Here is a 12,836-nt window from a genome sequence, read left to right on the forward strand (position 1 = left end):
ACAGGAAAGCGGAGGGAAGTGGTGCTTTGGAGGGAACTCCGATAGGCCCCGCCGCCGCCACCTCAGTTTCCTGCTCAGGCCAAGCCGAGAGGCCTTTCCTGCGCGTTATGTAATAGGGAGGCGCCGCCATTGGCCCGGTCCGGGCACAGCAGCCGCCGCTGCCGCCGGATGAGGCGTTGGCGGGAGCAGCCTGGCCTGGCTTGGCCTGACTCTCGGCGGCGGCGGGGAGGGGCGGCGCGTGCGCACTTCGCCGCCGCCGCCGCCGACGGACGGGCAGGGAGACGGACGGCGAGAGAGACTCCGTCCCTCACACACACGGGCTCCTCCATCCTCACGGGCAGGCGGCGGCAGCTGCTGCTGCTGGGCCGCGCGGAGCCTTCCGTAGCTGTCGACGGACGCCTCGCAGGCGGGACCCCCACAGCCCGGGTAAAGGCGGGGGGCGAGGGCAGGGGCTTGGGCGCCGCCGCCAGGCCTCGGGGGCAAGGGAGAGAGAGGAGAGAGGCCGGCAGCCTGCTCGGGGCGGGTTAAGTCTCTTCCCCCCGAGCCGGGCGGCGGCTGGAGGGGTTTATTTCTCAGTCCCTTCCTCCCCCCTCTCGTGGGGAAGTTTCCCCGTCCCGGGTGGGGGGCTGAGAAAGGTAGAAGAGACCCCTCGTGTTTCTTGCGGGGCTGGACACATGGCCGCTTCTTTCACGGACGGGAAGTTTTTTTTGGGGGGGGAGGGATTCGGGAACATGGTGGTTTCCTTATGGTTTTGCCCTGTGGTGGCATTTCCCATTTATTTGTTTCCCCCGCCTTAAAAAACCCCAAACACGTTTAGGGTGAGGGAAGGGTCGGGGGGGGGGGGTTTACTGTTAGGCCCCCGCCGGAAGGTGCTGGGTATGATGGGGTTGGGTTGGTTTATTATATTTCTATGCCGCTTTTCTTTCAAATGAATCCCAAAGCGGCTTATAAATAATAGTAGCATAATGGAACACTACACATATAAATCATGTAGAATAATGGCTATGGGGGTTGGCTGTCTGAGTTTGCCTGTTAGAAAGTTGCACTTTCTCACATGGTGCTGTGAGGTTGTTGAAATGGGCTTTTCCACCTTAAAAAAAACCCTGGCCAGTTTTGCAGTGTTTCCTCTCTTTAGATTATTCCCGGCTTCCCCTAGTTATCCATGTAACAGGTTTACTGGCAGCACCAAATTCACCTTGAAAGGGTGAAGTTGGTAAATGATATGATGTTCGTCTTCATTGAAGTCATGATGATCTCTCTTGGAAATAAGTTTTTAGCCAGCTGTATCAAGGATAGCTGGACAGAGGGAAACAGGCATGAAGGTGGTGAGCTCCCCCTACCTTCCCCCAGTTAGGGTTCTTGCACTTGACTATGCAAAACAAGAGGATTTGTATTGCGTTGGCCACACTTGGCCTCATACGCTTTCATGCCAAACACCATTCTTGGCACACCTTACTCTTTGTTGTTTCATTTCTTTCCTTGCCATCACGTGTTGGGACTGAGTCTGCTGTTCACATCAACACTTGAAACAGCTTAAAATCTGCATGTGTTCCTTGGTACAGTAAGGATTAAAAATTATATATCATAAGAGTTGGATTGAAGCTGAATGGTAAATTAATCTGTGTTGTGCTACGTGTGTAAAACGCAGCTGCTAGTGTCAGACCTGAGATATGAAACCTCATTACCATTTGTTACTTGGTCACATGCACTGGTTGTTTTCCGACTTGGACATTTCCTTCTAGAAAACAAGTTCTTATGCAAGTGATATGCTTGACAGCTTAATCAGAATCTTATTACTCTATTTTTGTTTCTTTACCTTTTTGTACATTCAGCTGTAAAGGCCTGTTCATTTTCTACCCTTGTTTGTTTAAGTTAAGAAGTGGAAACTAGTCTGCAGTCTCATGAGTTTGGGAAAACTGCATGTTGTATGCCCCGTACCCCAAATATAGGAATATTGATGAAGAAGGCATTTAATACTGATATTCCTGACATGCACAGTTAGAAGGTTACCTCAGCAAGATTAGATGCACATGTTTTGTTCTGGGAAGCGGAATCTGGTTGAAAACAAGGAAGGATCTGATAACATATGTTGGCTGTGTGCAGTTCCAGAGGAGAAATTGCTGCCTGCTGTTATGACAGTGAAATTCTTTTAGGACTTAGCAGATTGGATATGGTTGAAGTCTCATGGGTGTGCCTTTAGAATGAACATCCTGGCCAGCCTCCTTTTTAAATTCTCAGCTGTCCCAACCAAGATACCCATAAGTATACCCACCAAGGCATGACAAAACAGTTGCATGAGTTTTATTTGGGGAGGAAACCATCTTGGGAAATCGGCAACAAGTATGCACACCAGTTGATCCCTACTTTATTAATCTTGCCAGGGTAATAACTTATTATTATGCATGCACCGTAAGTAAGATTACGTATGGTGTGGAGAAAGTGAATAGAAACTGTTCTTCTCTCATATTATTAATTACATTGCATTTATATCCTCCAAGGAACTCAAGGTGGTATAGATGGTTCTCTCTATTTTATCTTGTCGTTTGCCCTGTGAAGTAGCAATATAATACCCACACATACACAACTATCCTTCACTAGCAGCTGTGCAGACAAGGCTTGATGCAGAAGAAGTTTGTTCTTGTTTTTTGGAATTAGAAGCTCTAGAGATCTCACCAAAAATACTTCTGATCATGTAGATAGCAGATGGGGGAGGAACCCATGTACAGTACAGTGGTACATAAGAAGTCGAACAGAATCCGTTCCGAAAGTCCATTCAACTTCGAAACATTTGACCTCCAAAGCATTGCTTATGATTTCGGCTTCTGAAAGAATATTCGAAAACCGGAACACTCACTTCCGGTTTTTGATTGTTCGGGAGCCAAGGTACAACTGTATTAAAACATAGGAAATGTGAATATGCAAGGCAGAAGTTTCAGAACCATATTTGCAGTCTTAAAAATTAATCCCCAATGCTAATAAAATGAGAGAACTTTGTTGTTCCATTATAGTAAAACTCTTAAGCTTTTATCTGGTCACACTGGTTTTATGGATTCAGTGTATGTGGGTTCAGCATATGTGAAGTCATTCTCACTTCCCTGTCACTGTTCTCACTGGGCTGCTTTGGGAGGAAGGGAGGGATATAAATGGAATAAATAATAATAAAGTTACCCATCTGTAGTCTGAGAATATGTGACCTTTTCTATAGAGCTGCTCTGTGGTCAGAACACATACATTGTACAGCAGAGGTAGCTAACCTGTGGCCCTCCAATTGCTGGATGACAACTTCTATCATCTCTGATGGTTGGCCATGCTGGGGGTGGTTCATAGGAGTTGGAGTATGACCCACATCAATATACCGGTAGGTCTCTCTGCCTTTTCCTCGTGAATCACTTTGCTGGCATGTGGATGGAATGCTCTGAGGAAAATGATACAGGAAGATAAACTGTGTTTGAGGAACTCAGAGACTTGGAAGGAGTATGTCTCCATTTTTCTGCTGACCCAGTCACTGAAATTTGCAGGAGAGTTCTGTCTTGTTCTGAATTCAAGCCATCTTCAGTGTGGACCACTGGTGTTCAAACTTTTTTCAAAGAGGGCCAGATTTGATGAAGTGAAGGCCGTGAGGGCCAAACAAAGTTTTTGACCTTTTTTAGGGTTGAAGTTGTTGAGGTTTTTTTAGGATTTTACCCCAGAAAATAAACTAACACAGGGGCCGGGTTAAGTCAACTGCCAGGCCGGATTATACCACCCGAAACGAACTTTGGACATGCCTGGTGTGCAGTTTTTGTCAGTAACTCAATACATGCTTATTCACCTGGGCTTTGGGGTTGTTTTGAAACTGGCCATTGTTACTTGATACTGCTCCTGTTATCAAAAGTTAATAATGGCTTTAGTGTACCATTTTCCTGTTTGCATGAACATCCCTTTATTCGGAGCAGCCTTCTAAAAATCAGTCCCTTTAGCTTGGTATTGTCAGCACTGTTTGGCAGCAGTGGCTCTCCAGAGTTTCTGGAGACATCACAAGTTGAGTTTGGGATTTTTGCATGCAGAACAGGCGCTAAACCTCTTGAGGTGCATATTTTGATAATGGCCAGTTTATACAGTCAGACCTCGGAATAAATACGCTTCAGGATAAGTATTCTCGGGTTGCGCTCTGCGGCGACCCAGAAGTAACGGACCATGTTACTTCCGGGTTGCGCCGCTCACGCATGCGCAGACGGTCAAAATGATGTCATGCGCAGAAGCGACGAAATATGACACGCTGTTGCATCTTATGTTCTGTTCAGGATGCGAACGGGGCTCCGGAACGGATCCCGTTTGCATCCCGAGGTACCACTGTATTTGGAATAAATAATAAACCTAGGAGCAAGCCCAAAAAAGTATAGTCTGTCATTGCATTGCATATCTAATTCTATATCAGGAATAGGGAATCTGTAGCTCTCCAGATCTTGTTGAACTACAACTCTCATCGCCCTTGAACACTGGCATTGCTGACTGTGGCTGTTGGGAGTGCAACAATATCAGGAGGAATGCAGGTTCTACGCCATAGCAGTGGTTCTAGATAATTGGTCTCTTCCAAGAATGTCTCCTGTTGTTCTGCCACTACCCATGTCATCTTCATTTACAACTGGTTGGTAACTATCACAAACCATGGAGACCAGTGCGGACTTCTTTAGGAGTGGCCATACCAGCTTCTTTTAATGCCAAAATTTATATACTGCTTGATTGTAAGAAAACCTCTAAGCGGTTTATAAGAAAATCTCTTACGTGGTTAATCAATGATAAAATATTTTCAATGACTAAAAGGATACCCGATTTTAAAAGCATTTTTAATACAGCTGTAGTTGAAAAGTACAATGACAAACACAATCTTAAGAATATCCCTCATCTCTCTCTTTTATGTCTGTGCCATACGATCACAAAGTGTGTATTTTGCTTCAGAACTATTTGTACTGACTGCAAACTATTAGCTATTAACTAATCAGCTAAAACTCATATGAGAAGTTGGCTTTTTTAAAAAATTGGATGCTATGTATACTAAGCAGTCACGTGAGCCTCAGTAGGATGCATATCTTTTAAAAATTATGCAGTTATATGCAGCTTTCCATTTTGGGGGGTTTGTTTTGTGTTAGTATCACAACTTGATGATGCTTGCAGGGGAATAGTTAAATTATCAAGCTGCTATGATACACACACACACACACACACACACACACACACACCTTCAAGAGTACACTGGGATAACCTAGATGTCTTGGAGAAGTGTAGGCAGGCTCTGGTTGTCTGTCACTCTTCAGTCTTCTTGGTCTCTTGCAACAAAACACTGTAAATGCTCTGAAACAGCATATTGTGACAGACTCTAGCTTCATGTTACACACTTGCACAATGATACAAGGAGCAATCAGAAGTAAACCAGAACTGGGTGGAAATTATTCTGAGTTCATATGTTACCTGAGGAATGAGCACTGGCTATAGTGTGGGGAAGAATTACTAGGTCACTTTTGATGGCAAACTTAGACATTAATGTAAATCTTGCTCAATCATAAAGCTCCCTCGATAATATAGGACCATAATGATACGCTCAACATAACCTACCTCATAGAGTTGTTTGATGAATAAGAAGGGATAACGTCACACCTGCTATCTATAAGTACAGTGGTACCTCAGGTTAAGTACTTAATTCGTTCCAGAGGTCCTTACTTAACCTGAAACTGTTCTTAACCTGAAGCACCACTTTAGCTAATGGGGCCTTCTGCTGCTGCCGCGCTGCCGGAGCACGATTTCTGTTCTCATCCTGAAGCAAAGTTCTTAACCCGAGGTAATATTTCTGGGTTAGCGGAGTCTGTAACCTGAAACGTATGTAACCCAAGGTACCACTGTACTTGAAGAAAGGGTAGGGTACAAATCTGTTGGTGTAAAATAAAAAAAGAAAGTTTCCCTGCTTTGTAAGCAAAGTGTCCTTGGTAAATGTGTTCCCTTCTCTGTTTGCCTTGTGATATGAATGTGGGTGCAGAGACATTATTTGTAAGGGAGAATTGGAGTATTTTTGTAAATATTCCAGACCATTTTAACCCATTGTTTCCAGCAGCATCTGGGGGGATTGATTTTGTAAGACATTTTTCTTAATAAGCACCCCCCCTTTTGTGTGTGTGGCTTTTTGTGGCTGGTCAGTTTTTGTCCCTTTATTTTCAACTACAGTAGTGAGTTCTGAAATACTATTATCCTAGCATAGCTGACAAATAACTTCATAGAGGCTAGAGTTCTCCCAAGTCTAGTTGGAGTAATAAAGGTGTTGAATTCCTTGTGTTCTGTGACTGATTTATATCCGTGTGAATGGAACAATGTGTACTTAATCTAGGAGTACCTTGAAACAGTATAGGGCTGTAATTGGGCTGTCACCAAATCATTGGCTGTCAGGAGCAGGGAAATGCACAGCAGTAATTATGTCAGGACACAGGATAGTTTTGTAATTTGACCCAGGACTACCAGTTTCAGTAGCAGCCATGTGTTTCTTCTCAAATATAGCACCACCTTCAATTGCTCTAACTAAATGGAGGGGTTTGAGCCTGAATTCTTTCCTCCGAATTCTTCCTCCTTGTAACAGAATAAATATTCTCTTAGTTGTAATCTGTGGAACCACTCTTGTCTCATTTTTGGGAATAAATGATGGGGCACCTATGCTAGTTGTGAGGAAAGTAACTGGGCAAGTAATTACAAAAATAATTTGTTTGGGGAGGATACTTGGTCCATATCTGAAAGCAGCTTATGCTTTTTCTAGATGGAGGCTGGCTCTTAAGAAGTGCTTTAATGCTATGGCTGCAGTCCTAAACACAGTAGTGAGCAAATTCTTTTAACTTCAAGCCATTTATTTCTGAGCAAATATGCCTTAGATTGCTCATACGGTTCAATCTGCTATAATGCCTTTTGCACTTATTTTTAGCTATGGCTCGTGGACAACAGAAGATCCAGTCACAGCAGAAGAATGCCAAAAAGCAAGCTGGGGCAAAGAAGAAACAAGGCCATGATCAGAAGGCTGCAGCTAAAGCTGCTCTAATATACACCTGCACCGTCTGTAGGGTAAGAAGCTTTGAAAATGAAGCGTTGTGGCAGTCTTTCCAGGCCCCAAGTTTGACTTGTATGGAATGAAGCTATGGAAGAAACAAAGAACATCTATGTGTGTTGTGTGCTACATATGCACTCTAGGTGGGGATTTGATCATTTGACTCTGGATTCCCTATGCTCTTTTTCCTTCATATAATTCCCTAGAATTCTCTTCTCCATAGGCAGTACAGAAGGACCTACATAAAGTTTTAACACACCCTTTGCGTTGTCATCGGCTATTATATCAACTTGTGCCTATTTGTATGAGTTCAATCTCCTACTACTGATTTCAGTTGTTGGGTATCCTGTGCTAGCAAGTCAAAAAGGTTACATGGCAAACACTTGAATCTTGTATCAGATGAAGGTGTATGTTATCGGTAGTGCCTATCATTTCTGCAACACTTGGGGAATTGCATGCGCTTTGCTTCGAAGAGTTGGAGGGTGTGACAGCATGCACATGCAGTGTAGTAAATCAGTAGGTTAAGAGGTGAGGGAGAAGGAAATGAGAACATCCTCACTTTGTGGGTTCCTGGGCAAGAGATTTCTGATTTTTATTTATTTATATGCTACCCAACTAACAGTGTGTCCTCTAGGCAGTTTAACAGCAGGCTTCCCTTCAGTGTGAGAGACTCAAGGCAGCATACAGTTGAAAGCAGATATAATAACATAATTGATAAACAATAGCAATAAAATATCCTGCAGAACAGGGTATGATAAAAATGGGCAGGATGGACAGACAGATGTGTGCAACGAGGAGTAAAAAATGGAACAGGTGCTGCTTGGATACACAACTGAATAACAGTGCAGGACTTGGTGAAGCAGGGATTTTGGTCAAATACTGGGGGGAGACTGCTTGTTACTTAGGGTCCTGCCTGTTTCTAGACAGTGTTTCTATACATTCCCAACATTTGGTGAGTAATAATAATAATAATAATAATAATAATTTATTATTTATACCCCGCCCATCTGGCTGGGCCTCCCCAGCCACTCTGGGCGGCTTCCATAAAAACCAAAAATACAATAAAATATCACATGTTAAAAACTTCCCTGAACAGGGCTGCCTTAAGATGTCTTCTGAATGTCAGGTAGTTGTTTATCGCTTTGACATCTGCTGGAAGGGCGTTCCACAGGGTGGGCGCCACTACCGAGAAGGCCCTCTGCCTGGTTCCCTGTAGCTTTGCTTCTCGCAATGAGGGAACCGCCAGAAGGCCCTCGGCGCTGGACCTCAGCGTCCGGGCAGAATGATGCTCAGGTATACTGGACCGAGGCCGTTTAGGGCTTTAAAAGTCAGCACCAACACTTTGAATTGTGCTCGGAAACATACTGGGAGCCAATGTAGGTCTTTCAAGACTGGTGTTATATGGTCTCGGCGGCCGCTCCCAGTCACCAGTCTAGCTGCCGCATTCTGGATTAGTTGTAGTTTCCGAGTCACCTTCAAAGGTAGCCCCATGTAGAGTGCATTGCAGTAGTCCAAGCGGGAGATAACCAGAGCATGCACCACTCTGGCGAGACAATCCGCAGGCAGATAGGGTCTCAGCCTACGTACCAGATGGAGCTGGTAAACAGCTGTCCTGCACACAGATTTGACCTGTGCCTCCATGGACAGCTGTGAGTCCAAAATGACTCCCAGGCTGCGCACCTGGTCCTTCAGGGGCACAGTTACCCCCTTCAGGACCAGGGAATCCTCCACACCTGCCTGCCTCCTGTCCCCCAGAAACAGTACTTCTGTCTTGTCAGGATTCAACCTCAATCTGTTAGCCGCCATCCATCCTCCAACCGCCTCCAGACACTCACACAGGACCTTCACTGCCCTCACTGGTTCTGATTTAAAAGAGAGGTAGAGCTGGGTATCATCTGCATACTGATGAACACCCAGCCCAAACCTCCTGATGATCTCTCCCAGCGGCTGCATGTAGATGTTGAAAAGCATGGGGGAGAGGACAGAACCCTGAGGCACCCCACAAGTGAGAGCCCAGGGGTCGGAACATTCATCCCCCACCAGACACTTTCTTGAGTGTCTTGCTTGTAAGTTTAGCCTTATATTTAGGCACTAGTCTAGTAACCTTTGGTGACCAGGAGTTGCATGCTGATATGGGAGTGGGCTGGCAGGGGTGGTATATATTCTCCCTCATCTGCACCTACTGTAAAACCCAGGTGAGCTGTTAGAGAAGGTGATCCCCCTTCTGTATACCCACCACCGAAAGTCGGTTCTTGATACCTCTTCCCTTTAATACCCAAGAGGCTATTTTTAAAATGATGGCTCCCCGTTTGTGGAATGCTTGCCCCAGGGAGGCTCTCCTGGCACCTTCATTACATATTTTTAGGCACAAAGGGAAAACATTTCTCTTCAACCAGGCTCTTTGCTGTTAAACAGTCTATGGCCTTTGAAACGTGTTGAGGGAGGATTATTTTTTATTATTATATTATGCATGTTGTGTTTTTATATTGTAATCTGTCCTGTGATCTTCAGATGAAGGGCAGTATATAAATGTAATAAATAATAATTTTGTACTTCCCAACAGGCAAAAAACTAAAGTTAAAACTGAATTCACTGGTTTCAGGAAGGAATACCCATGAAATACTAGCCAAATAGCCGGCAGGGAGGGGGCACAATTTTATGTACAATTTGTGAAAAGGATAAGAATTGAGTAGGAATGAGTAGGTAGAACAAAGCAGGGAAGTTAGGAGGGGTGGCAAAGAACGAGGAACAGTGCCTCCAAAATTTGGCTGCTCTTGAGCCAAAAACCCTAATGCAGTCCTTTAGGATTCAGGGAGAAGAAGCTGTATTTGAATCTGTTTGGGATTTTGCCTTGCATAAAGCTCCATTCTCTCCTTAATCAGACACAGATGCCAGATCCCAAGACCTTCAAACAGCACTTTGAGAGCAAGCATCCGAAGACTCCGCTCCCTCCAGAACTGGCAGATGTTCAGGCGTAAAAGCTCACAGGTGAATGCTTAGTATTTAAGTTTTGAATTAAAGAAATTTAGTATATATCATAAGTAAAACTGCATCAAATAGATTTCATTTACAGTATAGGTTTTATGAAAATTGGGAGCTAACTTAAAGCATAAACAAGGATTTTGGTTTTGTTGTTTCTCATATTTAGAACTTTATTTTGATATAGCCAGGGCATTACATAGCAACTTGGAGAGTTGCCAAAATTGGCAACAAGTCTGTGAGAAGATAAATGTGTGTAATCTTCTAATTTTGTTGTGTTTATCTGTTACAAGGCTTCAGGGAGGTTCAGTTCATTTAATTATGAAATGACATTACATTGACTCATTAGATGCTAGTAATTCGATGAGACAATAAGACTGTATTTAACAATATTACTCTTGTGTTGCAGGTGAATTCATGGAACCTATTGACTCTTCTACTGTCAGACATTGCATAACAAACCTGCAGCTGCTTTTCTAACAAACTGTTGATCAGCAAAAATGAAGGGGCTATAGAAACATTCATATTTTTATGCTGTTCCTCTTGGGCGTCATGTAAAGATGAATCTATGTAACTGTACAGTTGTGCCCTACTTGGAAATCTGAAAATTGGTTCATTCTTAAATTTTTTACAGTTGTAATTATATTGATGTTCATATTGTGTAAAATAACTCATTTAATAAAATAGTACTTTGATTTTACAATATCGCAGGTAAAATACTTGTAGAAGTTCTGTTTTCAATACCTGTTTTATTTGCCTTACAAAATCCTAACAAGTGGACTTCTCCCACAGCCAAAAACTAAATGGTGTCATTTGCTCTTTAACACTTATTACTGTTGAGTCCACGTTAACTAGAAAATTCTTTCTCCATTTGGTATGCAACTTGCTTTGAGCCTGGTTATTTTCTAAAACACTTAATGTCTTTGATCGAAGTAGTGTTTTCTTTCAACTCTGTTTAGTTTGGAGTGCCTGCTCTACTGACCCTTATGAAATTTCATTCTTGTATATAAATGAGCTTTTACCTTAAATTTATGCACTGGAGACAAGTGCAGTACCAGTGAATCCTCATGCTAGGTGGCAGACTGGTGGAAGTATAGTAGAACTGAAGTTTTGTTTTGGTGTGATCTGAATGATCATATCCGCTATAGCAAGTTAAAATAATTTATCTCTGTTGTGAAGTTCCACTGTGGAAACTCTTAAATGCACCCATGAGAAGTCAGCCACACTGGCTACATTAGTGTGTAAAAAATGACTACTGTAATGGTTTCCTTGTTTGAAAGCAAATGTTAAATAAATCTGTTTCAAAGAACAGGATGGCACACAAAATGGAGTTAATAACTAACGAAATGGAAAGAAAAACTAGCTGAGCTTTGATTAGTTGGAACCGATGAATGGTAGCAGGATAGGTGTTACTTTTTTCCTATCTTGCAGCGTTGGTTTATGTCTGGACTACCCAAATTTCATTTTGAACTCGATTCTAATGTCAGATGCAGAGTGACCATGTTTTGGAGCTCTGTCTTACTTGCTTTTACTAGAAAGAATTGCAAATCCATTTTATGTTGGTAGCAGATGACTGACATGGGCCTTATTGCTTTCCCATTGATTGGATATTTGGAAGGAAATATTGACCAACTTCTCTTTGCTTTGTGCCTGGGTCATTTAATCTTTTAAACAGTTAATTCTTTACTTAAGCATGCCCATGCAGGTTGCACATTTGATACGGAAAGGTAAATAGCAGTTTGTGCATTTGTTAACCCGTCTGATCTATGCCATTTAAGTTCACCTGCCTTTACTATAGTCATTCTGGAATGAATCTTCACAGTTTTGTAGCTGTCATTGCATTGTACCCCTGACATTAGAATGTAGCCTTTTGGTTCGTTTTGTTTCCTCACTTGATAATTACAGCCTGTTCATCATATGATAGATAGGTCCCATTAGGCAAGAAATCTGCCTTCCAAACTGCTGTGGTATGCTTAAATGTTGGAACTGAGTGCTTTTTAAACTGAAAGACACTTGTTCACAAATTTTTACTTTTAGTAGTCTGTTTTTGGGGGGAATTTAAAAAAAAAACCACCACCTTTAAATAAGTTCATTCCTAAAGCTGATACTTGTCATGTATTATTTCAGACCTCAGAGCAGTAAATAAAGGAGGGTTTTCTTCTAAATTATTTGGGAACAATTAAGCATAAGTTTCCTACTAGCTGTAGGACAACTGACCCATTTATATGCAGAATTTGCTTTTTTTTAAAAAAAATGGTTGTCATCAGTAGCATTGTGTTTATGCACTGAGCAAGTTAGATCTTGATTTTGTACACTATGCTAATGCTGTTACCAGCAGATAATTTGTTTTCTAATCAGTTAAAAGCCACCACAGAATCTTGGAAGGTCAACACACATGGGAGCTAACATGTGGGGTGGGGGGAGAGAAAACTGAGGTGGTAGGAACCTTGAATTCTCTGTGCTGAGTTAAAGAGATGGGGATAAATGTGGAAAAAATATTCTTTCCAAATCTTGTGGATGGTACCCTGTTAATCCTGGATAAAGACACAATTGTGCAGTGTAATGTGTCTGATTAAAATCTTTTAAAAAGCAAAAGTGTAAAATGTGATATTTCCTGCCTACTTAAAGCAAGTGTCATTTTATTAAGCTTTGATGCTAGCTGGGCAGCTTTAGCAATTTGTTTAGTACAGGGAATGGAAATGTCAGAAAGCACTTCACTCAACTCTCTAAGCACAAGTAACTTGGGTTTGGAAACACCAAGATAAGGTAAAGAAACATCTCAGCAAAGGTCCTGGTGAAT

General features: G+C 42.5%; 1 protein-coding gene across 1 annotated transcript; it reads left to right on the top strand.

The window, feature by feature from the left end:
- Positions 1-212: 212 nt before the first annotated feature.
- On the top strand, positions 213-12,631 carry ZNF706 (zinc finger protein 706). The gene is made up of 4 exons (XM_083749869.1): positions 213-426; positions 6,938-7,074; positions 9,940-10,045; positions 10,446-12,631. Exons 2-3 carry the CDS (start codon positions 6,940-6,942, stop codon positions 10,033-10,035), a joined length of 231 nt encoding a protein of 76 aa, XP_083605995.1. The 5' UTR covers positions 213-426; positions 6,938-6,939; the 3' UTR covers positions 10,036-10,045; positions 10,446-12,631.
- The last annotated feature ends 205 nt before the right edge of the window (positions 12,632-12,836 follow it).

Source organism: Podarcis gaigeae (genome assembly GCF_964106915.1).
Source record: "Podarcis gaigeae genome assembly, chromosome: 7".
In the NCBI taxonomy this organism is placed as follows: domain Eukaryota; kingdom Metazoa; phylum Chordata; class Lepidosauria; order Squamata; family Lacertidae; genus Podarcis; species Podarcis gaigeae.

Bases quoted from the DNA above. Each gene is read 5' to 3' on its own strand.
- ZNF706 (XM_083749869.1), top strand. From the start codon at position 6,940: ATGGCTCGTGGACAACAGAAGATCCAGTCACAGCAGAAGAATGCCAAA. The intron at 7,075-9,939 runs GTAAGAAGCTTT...CTCCTTAATCAG, and splicing joins ACACCTGCACCGTCTGTAGG to ACACAGATGCCAGATCCCAA.